At 39.8% G+C, this 19,384-nt stretch overlaps 1 protein-coding gene across 1 annotated transcript in view; it reads left to right on the top strand.

The window, feature by feature from the left end:
* The window catches only part of stk39 (serine threonine kinase 39), a 34,959-nt gene that overhangs the window by 7,109 nt on the left and 8,466 nt on the right, over positions 1 to 19,384 (top strand). The window contains exons 7-16 of the mRNA XM_080413030.1: positions 353 to 454; positions 589 to 722; positions 845 to 893; positions 1,810 to 1,875; positions 5,900 to 6,022; positions 7,599 to 7,628; positions 8,032 to 8,088; positions 9,191 to 9,252; positions 18,155 to 18,207; positions 18,877 to 18,945. Coding sequence (XP_080269156.1) covers positions 353 to 454; positions 589 to 722; positions 845 to 893; positions 1,810 to 1,875; positions 5,900 to 6,022; positions 7,599 to 7,628; positions 8,032 to 8,088; positions 9,191 to 9,252; positions 18,155 to 18,207; positions 18,877 to 18,945 — 745 coding nt within the window. The remainder of the gene's footprint in view (positions 1 to 352; positions 455 to 588; positions 723 to 844; positions 894 to 1,809; positions 1,876 to 5,899; positions 6,023 to 7,598; positions 7,629 to 8,031; positions 8,089 to 9,190; positions 9,253 to 18,154; positions 18,208 to 18,876; positions 18,946 to 19,384) is intronic.

The raw sequence follows: 19,384 nt of genomic DNA, 5'->3' as shown, positions 1-19,384 counted from the left end.
TGTGTGTGTGTGTGTGTGTGCGTGTGTGTGTGTGTGCGTGTGCGTGTGCGTGTGTTTGTGCACGTGCGTGTGTGTGTAAGTGTGGGTGTATGAATGAAAAAGAGAGTATGTGCAGAAATGCGCATGAGGATTATATGTAAGAAATCGCGAATAATTAAATGTGCACTACAGTATATTTGGACAATTATGTTGAGAAACAAAACCCTTGTTGCCCCTTGAAATTTTAGTTTGAAGAAACACTTTGTGATTTGTCAAAGATGCCTTTGTTGTAACCTGTACTTACACTCAATAAAAATAATTTAAAAAAAAAGATACATTTTACAAATAGTTGGGTGTAATGCTATGCCCACAGGTACGAGGCTATGACTTCAAAGCAGATATCTGGAGCTTTGGAATTACCGCCATAGAGTTAGCAACAGGGTCTGCGCCATACCACCGATACCCACCCATGAAGGTGAGTGTTCCCAGCAGTATTATTATCAGTAACCTACTTAGAAAAAGCTACAAAATACTATTCAACCAACCCCATTTTTGAACATTTGCTGGTCATTATAGCATGGCCGTAACCATTTCATCCTGTCTCTCCAGGTCTTAATGCTTACCCTACAGAATGATCCACCCATCCTAGAAACAGGCGTGGAGGACAAGGAAATGCTGAAGAAATATGGCAAATCCTTTAGGAAGCTAATAACGATGTGCCTTCAGAAGGAGCCAACCAAAAGGTTAGCTTGTACCATACTGTGTATCTTCTGTCTTTCATCTACGACTTAGTTGTATTTGTAGAGAATGAATGCTGTCCTATCAAGTATCATCTGACAAAAATAATATTTGTTTTTATATCTAGGCCTACGGCAGCAGAACTTTTGAAGTGTAAATTCTTCCAAAAAGCCAAGGTATGATCCTGTATGATCTGTAACTTGCTATGTTTGATGTTGTTACAGTAGCACACCTGTCTCATGTTCAAGTCCCATCCCCATCAGTCATTCTATTGAAATAGATTTTAAGCAATTCACATTTCTAAAACAAATGTAAACAGTAGTATTATGAAGTCTTATTTGTATTATTATTACAGCATTATGAAGTCATAGCATTTTGCTACAGAAGACATGCAAAAACAGGATGAACAACCCCCCTCCCCATGTCCAACCCTCCACTCTTGTTTATGAACAAGGTGTTGCTCCTAATATGTGATTGTTGAAGTGTGGTTATATAAAGTAGTTATTAACACAAATAATGTCCTGCAACAGCATTTAATGAAATAAGATCAAATCCTTCCAAAAATGTGTAATCCGATGATTAACATGGTGTTGTTCCTAATGTGCACTTGTGGAAGTGGGGATATAATAAACAATTTCCTTAACACAAATAACTGTACTGTACTGCACTGTACTGTACTGCAACAGCAGTTAATGAAATAAGATAAAGTCCTTACAAAAATGTGTGATCTGAAAAGCCTACTGATATTAAAATCTATAGTCTGGTCTGAATTCTTTTTTTGGAGCTGCATTGCCCATTTATCTATTGCAAAAAGAACAGTCAACCACACATTTTTAGACGTGGATATCAAGATAGGCTACAAAATGTTGCTATCTCTGTAAAATAACAACTTGTTATACATTTAAAATGTGTTTTGTTTAGAATATTATCTGATGTCCTATTTCTAACTTGGAGATAATTATAGTTGTGGAATGTTATTGCATTCAAGACCCTTGTACAACATGAGTCCAAAAAACTATGTTTGCGTTTACTTCTAAGTGATATATTAAGTACTGTCACGATTTTGATCCTCGTTTGGTTTTTCTTTTGCAGAACAGAGAATATCTCATCGAAAAACTTTTGTGTCGCGCACCAAAGATTGCCCAGAGAGCCAAGAAGGTATGTGTAAACAAACGATCTCTGCAAAGTAACTGCATTATTGACTAAACACGAACAACTTAAGTCATAGATCTGGGGACTGACCGAACCCCCTCCAGTGCATTGCATTTACAGTCAACAGACACCGAGCGTACTCCCTTTCTTCCGACACCGCAAACATCTCGTGTCCAAACTGTTGTGAGGGTTGTCTGCAAATATGGGCTCCTGCTACTGCTAGAGCCGTATCGGTCATGCAGAAAGGATGTGTCTTCACTGCAGAAGTGAGTGGTTAGCGTTGAGCAACTGAGGTGCACTTGACCACACACATTTTTTGCCTCATTTATACTTGGTTGTACGTAGGGCTGTCACGATTAGAAATTTAAGTTGCCGATTAATTATCACTCAAATAATTGCGATTAACGATTTAATTGTGTTTCTGTCTTAATGGAAATTAATGGAACATTATGAATAAAAAAATCAATTTCTGTTTGGCTTTTTAGCTTTCGGAAACAAAAGTTGCACAGGGCAGATATGACAAATAACACATATTTAATTACTTTATACTTAAAAATAAACATTAATAGTGGAAATAGCCGATCTGTAAGCTCAAAACGTGTCGCATCGCGACGCGTTTTGAGCTTATAGATCTGCTATTTCCACAATTTTTGAAGTTTTTTGAAAATATATGACATTTTTTAACATGGAATTGATTATGACGATTATAGCAGTACATACATGTACAGTCTATATATTTTTTGTGACAGGCCTAGTCTGATATTGTCTCCCCATCGCCCTCTGGCCTCTGATGGTAAGGCCAGGATAGGGGTGATAGCAGCGGGAGCATAGGGTCATGGCCGGGAGGCATATAGTGGTCAGGGTGGAAATTCACTGACTCTGTCAGGGGGTAAATGGAGGACATGGTGGATGGAGCATGTTTAGCATGTAGGCCGATGACGTGAACATTACGCACAGACAGAGCAGGGTATCAATAAAGAGGGAGGTGATTCAGGGCTGTCACTGGACAGCTTGTAACACTGGAAGCTTGGGGGAGTTTTGTACAATGTTTAGTACATCCACCAACTCTCTCTAAGACACGTTGAAAATATACTTTGCAGCATACAAATATAAGCAATTGTCAGTGGTGAAAGAAGTACTAACGTTTTATACTTTTAAGAAAAGGTACTGTAGCAATACCACAATGTACAAGTAAAAATCCTGCATTCAACATTTTGTCATCATAAAATCCAAAAGTAGTGGCACTAACATTTACTTACTGTACCAAAAGTAAACATTATGCAGATTGGCCTGTTTTACAATAATATTATTAGATTGTAATTATAAATGCATTAATGTGTTCATCACTTTAATGTTAATAGTTGGTAAAGGTGAGGCTGATTTTAGGCTGACTGTCAATAAAACAAATTATGAACTGAACTGTAGGTAATCAAAATCTTTGGCTGGCAAAATGGTGACACTTTCATAGACTCGATGCTGTAGTTTAGGAGATTTTAACTAATGAACTTATAGTCTTTATGTCTTGGGGTTTGTTCAAAGTAAAGGGCAGAGGTAATGTGGAACCAGCGTGCATCATGTGCTATAGTGTCTGATTTGCCAGATTGCATAGGTAGATGAGCATTAGGGCCCTTGTCCTTTCGGGTTTTGTGCTAGTGTGACCTGTGGAGCAGTGGTGGAAAGTAACTAAGTACATTTACTTAAGCACTGTACTTAAGTACAATTTTGAGGTATTTGTACTTTACTTGAGTATTTCCAATTTCCAATACTTTTACTTCTACTCCACTACATCTCAGAGCCAAATATTGTACTTTTACTCCACTACAATTATTTGAAAGCTTTAGTTACTAGTTACTTCTCAGATATACATTATTACATTATAAAACATACATTAACCACTATTTTATACCTAGGCTATTTGAAAATAGCCGATCTACTTGTAGAGCTGCTATTTTCAAATATTTTAGTACTTTTACTTTTGGTACTTTAAGTACATTTTGATGCCAATACTTTTGTACTTTTACTCAAGTAAATTTAGAATTCTGGATTTTTACTTGTAACAGAGTATTTCTATATTGCAGTATTGGTACTTTTACTTAAGTAAAACATTTGAGTACTTTTTCCACCACTGCTGTGGAGCCATCCATATTACCAACTCACCGAATGCCTGCAAAGACAGGCAGTGTTGCAGAAACATTGTCGTCTCGGGATGCTGTGACCTTGCTCTCCTGAGGTCCTTCACCATACACAGTGAAATCCTCAGCGTTAATTTAAAACCGAGAGTGTAAAAAATCGCTGCGTATCTGCCCCTGTCTTCCGCTGTCTTCAGCCCAGTAACCCCGAATGGCCTTCACTCCCCCCTGGGGGACCTGTGTATGAACTCCCTTTTCAAAGGGTTATTCTGTCCACCTGGGGAAGATTGCATCGGATGCCCAGGGTGAATGTAGAATCATTTTATTTTAAATAGAAGAGAAATAAATTCAATATTTTGCTAACAGAATCACAGTGAACGCGCCGTTATATTTTTCCTGCATCTTAATATTTATTATCCTTAATTCATTGTAATGATAACTCAGTGAGGGAAAACAACAAGGATAGACAGTAATGGTGAATGAGTTGTGTGAATGGCGTATGTGTTGCCGAATGACCAGCAGAGGGCACCGCACAACTCCAAATAGAGCTCTCCCCACAAAGAACTGCCAAGGCTGTGTTGGCAAAGATTAGTTGTGCAGTATCTACAAACTAAAAGCAGTGGGCTGTTCTCATTGATTTGTTACAGTAATGGAAAGTTAGAAAACAGATTGAGTTTGCATTGGTTGCGCAGGAGACATGATGGTAGAATATTGATTGTGAACAGCAAGGGCGTTTTTTTAGGCCCAAACTCTGTATGTGGTGTATTTAATACCTGGATAGTAGTTTTTTTTTTTACAGCACAAACACTGATACCAACAGTTAGCAATATCGTTCACATGAGTCATTATATCGTTACACAAATTCTGTTCTGCTGTGTATTATGTGTTGTTTTGTGACACCATAATGTGTTAATCTACCAGCTGTGTTAGTGTGTGTGTGTGTGTGTGTGTGTGTGTGTGCGTGCGTGTGTGTGTGTGTGTGTGTGCGCGTGTGTGCACACGTGCGTGTGCGTGTGTGGAATTCATTCCTGTTTGTCTTGCTCTAGCAGCCTGAGCAGAATTGGGGGAGCCTGGGCTCGATGTCAGGTTTAGAGAAAGAACTTGACGGCACCAGGAGGGTAGTTTTCCTTTAACTTTAGCCCACGGCTAATAGCTGGGGCAAAAGCCGGACCCTGCGGCAGCAGCTTTTCACTGTTTTGTCTGTGCTTTGTTTTTCTTTTTGATAGTGCTGCCCACAATATCCCAACTTCCAACAACAAAGACTAGTCCTCCCCCCCTGTTGCTGGCTTTAATAAACGTTTTAACAGACCTTACAAATACTTTGCAAGTACTCAAGGGCTGTACTAGTGATTATGCCTGTAAGTGCATCTGCTTGAAGCCTTTAAGCTGATACCACTTATAATTTTGTACGTTAATGTTGGTGATTAACCCCATTTAATTCAGGCTCAGTGTCCCCTTATGTTGCATCTCCTGATGATCGTCAATCAAAGGTTTTCAATTGCATGAGTACCGTGTTGTACCCCCATCGGGCCTGCTGTTAGCATCCTTAGGTACTGTATTCGTTTCCACTTATATTGAGCGGTGATGTAACGTCTTTTCATGTCACCGATGTGAAGCCAAATCTTTGCTTCATCGCATGACAATATCGTTCACTGATTTTTTTTTGATGATCAGCTCCTTTTGACAAGGTAGACCTGATGAGTATGAATTAGACTTAATCCATGCCAGATCCCTGCCAGTGCACGTGTCCTGGTACCAAACATATACCTTACTTTACATTCGTAGTTGACCGATTTGTGCGCAAAACACGACACAGAGAAATGTGGGTACAGCATGATGCTCCGTGAATTGGGAATAGCCCGTCTCTAGCACCTAACACTGTGTGTGTTGTCATTGATCAGGTAAGGAGAGTTCCAGGCTCCAGTGGCCACTTGCACAAGACGGAGGATGGAGACTGGGAGTGGAGCGACGACGAGCTGGACGAAGAGAGCGAGCTGGGCAAGGCTGCGGTCACTCAGGGCAGGGTAGGTGAGGCTACACCAGTGGTGGAAAAAGTACTCAAATGTTTTACTTAAGTAAAATTATCAATACTGTATGTAGAAATACAACGTCCAGAATCCTAAATTTACTTGAGTAAAAGTACAAAAGTATTGGTATGAAAATGTACTTAAAGTACCAAAAATAGAAAGTACTCATTATGCAGAATGTCCCGTTTCACAAGTTTTCAAATGTGTCAAATGTATACAAATCTTGAGCTGCTTAAAATCTGTCTGGGGTGCACACCAAAGCCTGAGTAGATGTGAAAATGACCCCATAACTGTTTAAAAGTGACATTTCCCTTAAGTAGTTAACCCATTAAGATCAGGAAAGCCTATACGTTGTTATACCTTTTAAAACCGGGAAAGCATCTGTGTCATTTTAGATGTTGCTATGTGAATTTCTTTTAATCAAAATAAAAAAAATAAGATTTAGAGGGTGTTTTTAAATCGGCCTCTAAATGGGTTGAACGCTGCATGTAATGAACAGAATGATCAATAGGATTGTGCTGTTCTGTTTTAGGTCCCTTTATGTCATTAAGTCATTAGGTAGCTGTAAATGGCTTTGTAGATAGTGGCAGGGTGTGGAACATAGATCACCAAGCCCTTTGACAAACATCTCTAACCTGAACCATCTTCTACAGTAAATAATTAGCTTAATGCAAAGCAAATCTAACAAATAAGACATGTTTTTATGGTGTGGACCCGAAGGCACGAACCATAGAGAAAAGCGTTATGTCTGTACAGTATGTTTTAACCCATTAAGACCTGAGGCCAATTCTTACTTATGTCTTCTAAAGCCTAACAGTATTCTGAAAAACGTATGTTTCTATGTCAGTAGTTCCCAAACCTTTTCATGTCAAGGACCCCCAAAATGATATGTATTTGGCCGCCGACCCCCATCTTAAAATATTTTGTTCCAGGGACCCCCCAGAAGCAAAGATTTGAGTTACAAATATTTGCTTTAAAATAATATAAATATATTAATTTGCACACATTTTCTCAATTTTTCAAAAATAGCAGATCTACTGCTATTTTTGAATACAACATGCGTTTTAGCTCAAATCAAAAAATTACACAGATGCGTCCCAGATCTTAATTGCGAACGCGGAAGGAGGCCTCCGACCAAGTGGAGCTTACTATGTAACTCTGCCTGGGTTGTGTGCGTCTCCGTCTGTGTCTCTGTGTTCAGCTCTCATTGGCTGCATGCACCCATGTGACTCACGCTCTCATTGCCTGCCTGTCCCTGGGTGACATGACTCACATGCGTGCACTGCCTGTAAGCAGCCACCCGAGTGCGCCAGAGTGCAGGAATTTAATGCTCTGACACACACACACACACACACACACACTGTCAATGTTCTCTCTCCATCACGGTGAAATAACACGGATTACAAGTCCGTAAATACACAATATTTTCGAGCTGCGTTCGCTTCCAGCGTTCGCGCGTCTTACTTGTGGGTTAAGAGTGAAGACAGGATTTTTCTGTGTGGGAAACAATAAATCAATGTGCTGTTGTTGAAACTAAGAGTGTAACCTCGTTGTGTTTGCTATTCCCCCCCAGTCACGAAGACTCACAGATGAGGACAAACATGTAAGTTAGTTGTTTTCCATTATAAAAGCTGAAATTATATTATAGAAAATATTAAATCGCATTTTAGGTCTATACATTGTTTTTGGTCAGTGGCGCAGATATCCACTTTACAGTAACGATGCATATCTGCTGGTACGCTAAAGCTTAATACATACTCCATCGCACGAGGGTGTCAAAATGAACACAGCTACAAGCTAATACACAATGCGTTGTGACTGAACATCACCTTGTATACAATTTAATAACATGACAGAAGTGCATCATTGGGAAAAGACACCTCAGAAGAAATTGCATCAACTTTGTGTCAACTCCTGTCTATTGTAAATTGTGAGGTGGCTTGGAACTGACCATGGATGACCACGCAATGCCTCTTAACGTTTTTTTTACCTTCTTCTCATTTTAGAACGAGGAGAACGCCAACGATGTCCCCATTGGAGGGCTTTCTATTCAGCGTCCCCAGGTGAGGGACGCAATAGCTGTGCTTATGTGTCACGATTCAATGACCTTCCCTGTTTGTCTGTGTGTGCGTACATGTGCGTGCGTGTGCGTGTGCGTGCGCGTGCGTGCGTGCGTGTGTGTGTTTGTGTCTATGTGTGTGTCTGTCTCTGTCTATTTGTGCGTGGGTGCGTGAGAACGTCAGTCTCCTGTATAGAGACTCTCTCGCCGGCAGTAATAACTCAGGGTAAATGGCCGCCTGGCTGGCAGTGACAGCATACTGCCGGGGTCAGGGTGTTTCTTTCCTAAAAGACTCACAGCCATTGTAGCCCATTTTCCAAGGCTATTGCCATTTTGAAAATGAGCCAAAGTAGTATTAGGTGGACAGAACCCCCTGTGTCTGACAGTGAAGGAGGCCAGAAATGCTGTTGCTGTTGTTTTCCTGGTCAGGAACGGAGCATAATTGCCGTTCATCACTCTTATGCCTGGTTTACTCTTATTTAGTTGTGTGCGGGTTGTCATGCACCAAAAATAGCAGATCTACAAGCTCACAATGTGTCGTGCTGTAATGCGTAAAACTTCATACATACAAAACATGCCCACAGAGATTTTGTGTGCTGTCATGTGACTGCTTGGCTACGTTTGATTGGAGAAACAGAGTCATGTGACAGAACCTTTGGTGGAAGTCTCTCTGAAAGAAGAAAACAAACAGATCATGTATTGGGGTAAAAAAAAAGCCCAATGTAACAGAGTAGTGTTTCTTCTTCAAGTAAAAGGTACGTGGCATTGAAACCACTCTTACAGGTACAAGTTATCTAAAAAGTTACCTAAGTAAATGTAATGGAGTAAATGTAACATCTTTATACCCACCTGCCTTGTTTTCGTTTGTAAAACAAAAAGCAGTTATTCTGAACTTGAATTGGATCAGTGTATATACACTGTACAGTTAAGGGCCATCCACACTTGTAACTACAACAACTACATTGTTTAAAAAACGTTCTAACTCAAGTAGATGGCAGAGTCCATGCCACAACTATAACAAAGACAGTGGTGAATGATAATAGTTACAGTTGCAGTGCTTGATGTGGACGGCCCTTTAGCCTGATTGCACTCTTTCTGTCCTGCAGGGAGAAGTGTTTGAGAACACACCATACATCCAAGGTGCTGTGAACATGGTCCTACGGCTAAGGTGAGACAATGAGTCAAATCAAATCCCCCAACCTCTCGTGTGTGCATGTGAATAATGTAATTCAATAATGGATGGGTGGATTTTTATGAAATTGGAATTGCTATAGGCTGCCCTGAAGAAAGGATTACCTTCTGGGTCAAAAAGGTTAAAGTTCCATGTAAAAATGTCATGGGCCATACTGTATCTAAGCGGCGCAAAAACGCAGTACAATTATCATTACTAGTTTCTAACCACCGCAGTTGTAATTTTCATGGCCAGTCCGGCCCAACAAGATTTTGAAAATGTTCACCTAATGACACACCCAAAAGAGGGATTGATTATCAATTTGTCAATCATTATTTTATTATCAATTACATTGATTAGTTAGATTAACTGTTGCACCCCTCATATGTTTCCCTTGATAGGAGATTCCAATGTGATTTAATACTTAGCATGACAAGGTTTATTTTCTGTAGCTTGCCCTGTCAGTCTCTATCCTAGTCCCTGTTCACCAAGACCTATACATGCAGCCTGCTATCAGTGACCCAGTGATCTTTCATGATTAGAAAGATGATCTGGCATGACTATGGATGCCTTGTTCCTAATTTTGAGTCTTACACTCCATTGGCTCTCCCTTGGCTGTGCTCCACAATTAGCCTTATTCTCTGAGACTGAATGAGAAGTTACTGTTAACACACTCACAGCAACAACGCCCTGCACATTTAAGCATATTCCATAAAAGATATGCTGTTGCGTATGAATATATTCCGATGGACGAGTGAAGGCTTTTTTTTTTGTAGCTTCATAACAATATTTGCCTTTTTCCTTTTTATGAAGATGAGCAGGTGGCCTCAGACTGATACAGTAGTTCAATAAGCAATCAAAACCTCCTCCTGCAGACTATTTATTGCATTGAATTTTTCTTTTTTTCACCTCCATCCTCAGCAAACTGGTCGCATATTTGAAACATAATATATTAACAGGATATGAAATGCAAATGTGCAACTTTATGGGTGACTTATTATTTCTCTCTAGACGCACACACACACACACACACACACACACACACACACACACACACACACTGACACACACACACACACGCACGCACGCACACACACACTCACACTCACACTCACACTCACACTCACACAGAGGCAGAGTGAGAAAAAAAAGAGAGTGCTACTGTGTTGAAAAAAGGATGCAACTGGCCCTTCCAGACAGCTGAATGTCTGACATCAGCTCCCTGATGAGTTGGGCGCGGAGCAGCCTCTGGGTCGATGAGATAACAGATGTTTGAAGGACCCTCCCAGGCAGAATATGTGGAACACAAACCCATCCATTCCCTTCCTCTGCTCACAAACACTGCAAATACTGGGCTACACTTTCAATTAAATCCGGAGTGTTCATTTAAGCCTGAGAGTGCAAAAAAATGGATCCGTACAGGTCCTTTTTTTGCATTCTCCGAATAAAATGAATACCACAGACTTTACTGTTTGTAACTGCTTGGAATTGCTTTAACCCTGACATGTAACTTGACACAATTTAGCTACTACTGGGTGATCAGATCTATGTAGGTTTATAAATGTCTGTTTATTTAGGTTGCGTGAATGGATTATAAATGTATATCCCGTATCAGAAATAATCGCATATGCTGGAAGCCTTGAATTAAACCCAGCCTCTCTGTTAGGTATCTGGCCAGAGATGTTATGGCTTCAGACACCTAATACACAGCATGTCCTTATTAGTGGATTAAGGAAACATGTCACCAGACAAGATCGGTTTGTGTGATCTGAGCTGAAACACTTAGTATCTGTCACCCAGCAGCTAAAGGAGAGCGCTTCAGTAATAAGGATTCTAGATTTTTAGTCTTTTCGACTCAACGAGTGGCTCAGATTTAGCTGAGCCCTGTCAACTCCCACAGAGCACTGGCGGGCTTGTCGTGCAATCTGTTTTGACGTGCTCTCTATAGAAGTACGACGTAGATGCATTAACGATGGGATTTCTATGCAGTGGCGAACTGTAAATGACTGTAAACACTTACATTACATTTTGATCCAGTTGCAAGATACCTTTTTATGCAGGCCGGATCACATTAGTCACATTTAACAGCCTTTGACTGTGCTCAAAAATAGCTTGGCAGATGTTTTGGTAAATCCCGTTCAGGCTCAGTGCATGTACAAGGGTAGAATTGTTTACTTGCAAACCCAACACCAACCGTGATTTGTTGCACTATATCAAAGAGTTTGAAATATCCTGTCTGTGTGCAAATGAATCATCACACTTTACAGTTCCTTTCACACCAATCAAACTGCATTCATGGGATCAAGAGATATCATGGTGACTTAGAACTCTATAGGACTGGGCGATATGTTGGCATACTGCCATGTTTAAGATTAGTTGCTGGCATGCATGGAATTCTTTGACCCAGCGACCTTTCTGTCTGAGGGCAGACATACCAGTATCTTAGGAGTTAGTGGCATTATTGTAAGGCACAATTTTGGCCAATGGATTCTAGGCTTTTGAAGTAATTGCAAGATAAGGGGGCGGCAGGTTGTAAGACTAGTCCTTGACAACTTTAAAATATGAAAAGAAAGTCACTAGTCATGTATAAGGGATGAATACAGAAGGCTAGAATTGGTTTTGCCAGGATTTTTTTGTATAATTTAAAAGGGCATCAGCACTGCAGTTATTACAAGATGTTCCAGAGACTGACTATAGGATTCAAGGAAATGTACGTGATTAAATGAGTGCTTGATATAACAGACTTTCTAAAAGCATTTTTTTGGAAGAAAGACTGCATTCCTTTTGAGTATTATTCAATGGAAGTATTCCCATAGTTTGGAGATCAAAGCCATTCTTATTAGCCAATGAGAGAATGAGGCTGCATACGATGCAGACAGGCACAGTACTGTGCAGTAAGTACCTGTGTTTTTAATAGTTGTTATTTAGTTTAGGTATTTAAATTATAGCCCTTGGAGAATCAAAAAGACAGAAAATATGATGCCAATTTGGACCATTTCCTGGCTTTTCAGGAAAGCTGAAGTTTGGTTCTAGTCCAGCATTATAAAAGCATCTGGGACGCTATTATGATGATTGTAGCTAACAGCTTGGAATTAGTAATGAGGATAATCTCTTTGCTCTTTTTCAACCAACTAATTTTGCGTTGAGTTTGTTGGGCTTTTTCAGCTCTGTCATTCCACTGATGAGTGGACTTCTGTCAGTAGTAACTGAGTTAATCACTTAAGCCTGATTTATGCTACTTTGTCATATGACGTATCATGCAGGAAAATTTGCCGCTCTACAAGCTCAGCATGTGTTGTATAGATCTGTTTGTTTTTTTTTGTTAAGTGTTGGAACAAAAGTTCCTGGTTCTATCCCCATCTCCTCCTGGCTCAGTGTCAATGTCTTGATAGGGATGTTAATAATTAATCTATAATCGATTAACTACCGTTAAGAATTTACTCTGTTAAATTGCTCGATTTTAAATTAATACAATTTTTTTTAAACTTTTTTTTGGGCTAGTGAAAGTAACAGGTATGGTGTGTGGGATATCAAATGTGAGCTTACCATAATCACAGTAATCCTTAATCATATTCCATCATATTCAAGGGCTTTTGGAGAGAAATGAGACAGACTCCATAGAGCACTGCAGAGGGGAGGTGTGTGTGTCTGTGTCCAGCTGATGCTCGTTGACGCTCGTTAATGTTACATACATCAGGGCAATTCTGCACTCATTTTCGGTTTCGGACAAGAATTTAGCTTTTGGCCGCCGCTTATCAATTAATTGATTAATCGATCGATAAGATCAATTAATGAATTAATTGATCATTTGCATCCCTAGTCCTTGAGAAAGATACTTAACCGCTAATTGCTCCTGATGAGTACAGTAGGTCGGTGCCTTGCATGGTTTCCTGTGCCATCCGTGTTTGAATGTGTGTGTGAATGGGTGCATTTAATGCACATTGTAAAGTGCTTTGGATAAAGGTGCCCTATAAATGCATCATTTACTATTTTAAAAGACTAGAGAATACTAAAATAAAAGTCCAGTACTTGATGATAGGTGGTGGTTGTCTTCATTAGATGAGTAGTGTGAGGATTGCCAAAATGTTGAGACAAAATGGTACAACGCTAACAATCCACAAAGTGCTTTGATTAAACTGTTTATGTTGCGTTTAAATGTTTAAAGATAGCAAAACTTATCATTCCTATTTGATCTGTCATTTGAAGTAACAGACTTAATTGAGTTAATTGGTCTTCTCTCTCAACAATGTGTTTGTTAAGGCTGATTAGACTTAATAATAAAGGAACAAGAGAAAAGCAGAATTGGGTGTTCATCACTTGCTGAAAACAGATTTTGTTTTTGGAGAGCGATACATTCTAATATAGTATAAATTATTGTTGAGGGAGTAAAAAAATACGAATTAATACGATAAATAACCATGTCTGGCATTAAAAAAACAAAACATTAGCAACATAAAAAAGAAAGTTAAAACCAACAGAGTAGTAGCCTGGGTCTGGGAGCAGACGAATCTGCGAGTGCAAAAAAAAAACGCTGGCACCGCTCCATAGAGAATCCATTTCCTGCTCCAGAAGACGTGGGTAACCAATCAGGGCCCAGTATTCGAATATGGGAGACTATGTAATTGGTAGTTGGTTGTAGGTCTAACCAATTGCGTCGAGGGCCATTGTTTTGATCCCGCCCCTTGGGGAAAAAAACTTCCTCATGGAAGCACCAGACTCATATCCACGCGGCGATATAGTCTGGCTACGCGAGGCTAACAGAGTAGACCTGCAGATGTTGTCATGATGGCATCAGATCTCCTAACTTTAGAAAGGTGAAGAAAGGTATGATGAAGATATAGTGGATGAAGAGGTATATCCAGAAATAACATTAACCCATTAAGACCTGGAACGCATCTGTGTCACTTTTTGATTTGAGCTAAAAAGCATTATTTTACACTTTGGCTATTCAAAAATAGCAGATATACAAGCTCATAGCGCGGCACCGAGTGCCGCGCTATGAGCTTGTAGATCTGCTATTTTTGAAAAATTGTGAAAATAATGTGCAAATCTTTGAATATATATTGTTTTAAAGCAAACATTTGAACTCAAATCATTGCATTTTGGGGGTCCTTGACATGAAAAAGTTTGAGCACCACTGATATAGAAACAGACATTTTTTCAGAATACTGTTAGGATTAGGAATACATTTTGCAGAATCTGCCTCAGGTCTTAATGGGTTAATGGTTCCCTTGTATGCGAGAGCTGGCGAGAACTTCTGGGAACTCAGATTAATGGTTCCCTAACCTGGCCTAGTTACTAAATGCTGGAATGCTTGTGAAATGAAAGAAAGGTTAGTATCTAACCAGTGACATTGCAGCTCCTAAAAGATCTTGCTGTGCGAAGCAATTGTCCATAGGGTGGCAGTGTCCCTTTCTGGTGCACAGAGCAGTGCAGCATACTGATGATGAGCCAAATGGAGCTCATAGTGTATCATTCGTTAAAAAAAAATGTCATAGTTTAAATGCAATAATGTTCTGTTTTCTGTGTGGAAGCTTGACGTCTGCTTTAATTTACAATGGGGGAAAACGGATTGCCTCAACTCTATCTCCTCCCTCAGCATGTGCTCAGTCATGTGTACTTTTCTTGTCAAGATTGGAGGTCTGAGGTGCTTTCTCTTCTCTCATCGAACGAACATACAGTGGATTCTCCCCCCCAGACTTGTATTGATTGTGTTTGCTGGAGTGTGTAAGGAAATTGCCTTCTCGTCATTGTGACCATAGAATTTAGAATACACCTGTGTGTTTTCTGTACAGCAAGGCCATCTGTTTGTTTGCAGCCTTGACCTCAAATTGGGCTGAATGTGCTTAGAAAGATCTACGGCCTGCTTACCTAAACATAGCGATCAGTTCTACTGTCGACAGACTGTAATGTTTTGTACTGACAAACATCACTTGCATGTGTCCCACGGGGGAACCGGTGATGAATGGTGACATTTTGTAATGCACTGCGTGTGCAGATCTCTCCCTCCCTTTACTGGATTTGCACATTCAGTATGTGACAGTCCAATATTTATTGAAGTTTTTAAGCAATCCTGAAGTGACACATTTACATTGGCAAGTTCACAAAACACTTCATCCTCCAAAGAATTGGGGTATGCTTCCAAACGACTGTTCGGGGATCCAGAGGTATCCCACACGCTTTTTGAGCTACAGTATAAGCTTTCAGCCACGGTGTAGATTTATCTTCTCTCTGATGGAATGATAACATTATGATCTCCCAAGAGGAGGCAAACATGATGGCTCGTTTGGAGGAGTGGTATACGAACAAGTACTATAATCCTCAAATTTAGAGATAGTATTCAGTTCGTTCCTGAAGCCGTAATGCTCCCGACACAATCTTTGTGCCTCTGTGCGATGTAATCTGATGGACAGCTTTTGGAAACATCTGCTGTTGATCTCTCTGGGGAGGAGGACTACAGCGTAATGCTAAATGTATACTCTGTTGTATGGCACCTTCACCTTTTGGCCTACAACTCTTGAACCGTAGGTCGTACGATCACATTTTTCCTAGCCAGCACTTTCCTAGTTAAAACTATATATTTATAGTTATAGTACTTGGTGTGGAATGCTCTTTGCTGTCTCTGTATGGCTTCGCTACTAACAAACCAATTACAGATGTGTTGTTATTTGTTTTACTTTATTTCAGACTGATCTGAAATTGGGGTCAGGGGGGAGAGGGATGACTTAGATAGCTGTGATTTATCCTGCTTGCGTTCAAACTTGAATGAATCACCACAGTTCCCCTGGCTACCACTCCTGAATTGTGTCTTTGTACACAATTACAGAAGCTACTGCAATCAGTTAAGTTGCTGAACACAGCTACAAAGTAAAGGATCGGATTTGAAATAGTTTTAACATCTCCTTATTCAAATGCAATGTCAGCGGATATGACACGGTACCCCAGTGATGAGTAATGTGATTGCAGCAGAATGACTCTGTATTACACTGCAGCTAGTACAGTACATACTTATTAATTAGCATTTTTTGCTGCAGTCCATGGTTTTAATGACACTTTGAAATACTTTCTTAGAGTTGTGAAGGTCCCTGGTCTGTAAAAGGGCCAGATTGTGATATATTGCCCTCATAATTAATGACTTCTTGTTGTAGTAGTAGTATGAATTCAGTGGGTTAGAGGAATTACAATCACCCCAACACACACTAATTAACATCTCCATATAGCTTGAGGACCTGTGTGTGTGCGTGTGCGTGTGCGTGCGCGCGTGTGTGTGTGCGCGCGCGTGTGTGCGTATAGCATGTATAGAATTAAATCTCAGTGGGTGAGTATGAAATATCCTGGAGAAACAGCTGGGCAGATGTTTCCTTTACACTGCTCATCATTATCGAATTCTAAACTACTGAGACATAACGTTTAAAAGTTCCCTGGTGGTTCTAGTTAGCCTCTGAATCGTATTAATTAGTATTGTTAAACTCCCTCAAGCCTAATTTATACAATATCATAATGTATCGCTCCCCACAAACAAAATCTGTTTTCAGCAAAGCAACACGGCCACACGATGAAGTGTACAAATTAGGCTTTAGCATAATGCTATTCATAATCCGGCTGTATATTGCTTGCCGCAGGGATTGCAGGATTATATAAAGTCATTCATACTTCATTAAAGATTTATGAAGGTCAAAGCCTGGCTTTTTCTGTTACTGTAGGCAGCTTTTACATGATATCATAAAGGCTTTCACAGACCAGTTTAATGCCCATCATTTTCCCATGATAGCTCCCTGACATAAACAATTACCTACTTTGAGTTCAGTACTGTAGGGTGATTTATGTTTATATACAGGTATATCACATTTATATTCCAACGGCGTGGATTGCTGTCACGCAACACATTTTTGTTAAAGGACGACTTCACCCATTTTCAACCTATCTTCATGTAATTGGTCCTCACTAATGCTTATTATAATATGGCACCATTTCCGTCTTTCCCCTCTGTGTCTCAGAAGAGGGCTGTGGACAGTTCAGAAACCCGCCTACCAGTGGAAGCCATTGTTCTCGCGTTAATACGAAATAAAATAAAATCTTGTTTGAAAAAGGAAACCTGCCTAACGATGATGTCACTGGTTTCTGAACTGTCCACAGCCCTCCTCTGAGACGGGTACAGTAGGTTGAAAAGGGGTGAAGTTGTCCTTTAATCCATTCAATCCGGGAACGCATCTAGAAATGTCTTCTAAATCCTAACAGTTTTCTGAAAACCGTATGTTACTATAGAATCAGTGGTTCTACATTTCTTTCATGTCAAGGACCCCCAAAATTACATGTATTTGCCTGCCGACCCCCATCAAAATATGTTGTTCCAGGGACCCCCCAGAAGCAAAGATTTGAGTTAAAGATGTTCACTTGAAAAAATATGTATATTCAAAGATTTGCACACATTTTAAGATTTTTCAAAAATAGCAGATCTACAGGCTCATAGCGCGGCACTCGGTGCCGCGCTATGAGCCTGTAGATCTGCTATTTTTGAATAGCCCAAAGTATAAAATAATGGCTATAGCTAAAATCTAAAATGTCACAGACGCGTTCCCCGGATTGAAACGGGTTAACTGCAAAGGACGACAGTGTCACACACACCCTTATGATTTGCCTGTGGGTGTGGTGGGTGTTAAGCTCCAGAGCGGGTTGTGTTATATGTGTGGCGGGTCGGCCGGGACATTTCACCTCCTCATCACTCTTGTCAACCAGAGTGGTTAGATCACATGGCGGTGCTGCGTGTCTGTCTGCACATACAGTAGCCAGAGACATAAAATAAAAAGAGAGACACGTCCAGAATGTGACATCTGAGGTATTGTTTGCACACTCTCTTACATTATGTCTCATTTCTCTTACTGTATGTCTCCCTCCGCAGGAACTCCAAAAAGGAGCTGAATGACATCCGCTTTGAATTCACTCCTGGTCGAGGTAAGAGCTCAGTCTCTACTGGATCAGGATGTCCTACATATATATAACAACCAGTCCTACTAAGAATCCAGAGAGAGAGAGAGAGAGATCGTCTATTTTCACTAGTTTCGTGTGACACTGTTGTAAGACAAAGTTTTAAATAGAGCTTGTCAATTATAAAAAATCTATTACAGTGTTTTCACCTTGATTTGTTGATATATATATATAATATATATAAACTTAAAAATAAACTCGCTTTTTGCTTCTTCAAATCGCTCAGAAAATACTCGATAGTTGCAGCCCTAAACAGCACTTTAACAGCAAGAAACACAGTAGACGGTTGACATACAGTACAAGTAGCCCAGGAAATGCTATTCGAACTAATGTTCTATATCAGATAGTATTATTATTATTCCTCAGCATGCATACTGGGTTCCCTTGCTGATTGAACTCTGTGCACTACCTTAATAGCACTAATACATATTTTTGCTGCATTTGAGGAGCTTCCTACTTTATTTTTTCATTATTTGTGCCAGTTTGGGATCTATTCTGATTCTCCCACTGTTTTTTGTGCTTATGATTTAAGAGCTAAATCACTGCCGTGTGATTATGGCCAATGGTGGTGACTATGAACAGACATGCTTGTGTTAGTACAGTGTTTTTCATAGAATTTCTCTATTCCCCGAACAGACACTGCTGATGGCGTTTCCCAGGAGCTGTTTTCAGCTGGTCTTGTCAGCGGACAAGATGTTTTGATTGGTAATGGTTTATTTGTGTAAAAATACCCTCGCTTAAATGTACACCGTTAGCTTCTTTTGCCTTAGGTGCATTGTGAATCGCAACCCTCATTCAATGATTAAGTGATAAATCACCATGGTAGGAGGAGAATGTTTTGATTAATGTATTTTTGTAATCAGTTATTTTTGTTTAGTATACAGTACAAACATACTGATTTATACATTATCATCATCAATCATGTTAAATGTGTTTACACATCACATATTATATAACTGACTTCATATTAAATTAATATCTGACCGTATAAATCTACAGTATTGTGTAAAGTTAAAACTAGATCATATGAATATTTATGAGCGATAGAGATAGTGATGGTGCTAGTGATTTATAGTGATAGAGATGTATGTAGAAATCAATCCACTAGGATATGTCAGGCTTGTCAACACAAATACGTGGTGTT

The sequence above is a fragment of the Gymnoscopelus braueri genome, assembly GCF_963280865.1.
Source record: "Gymnoscopelus braueri genome assembly, chromosome: 18".
NCBI classification, from domain to species: Eukaryota; Metazoa; Chordata; class Actinopteri; order Myctophiformes; family Myctophidae; genus Gymnoscopelus; species Gymnoscopelus braueri.
Note: the sequence above shows the minus strand (reverse complement) of the source record. Positions and strands in the feature narration are given on the sequence as shown.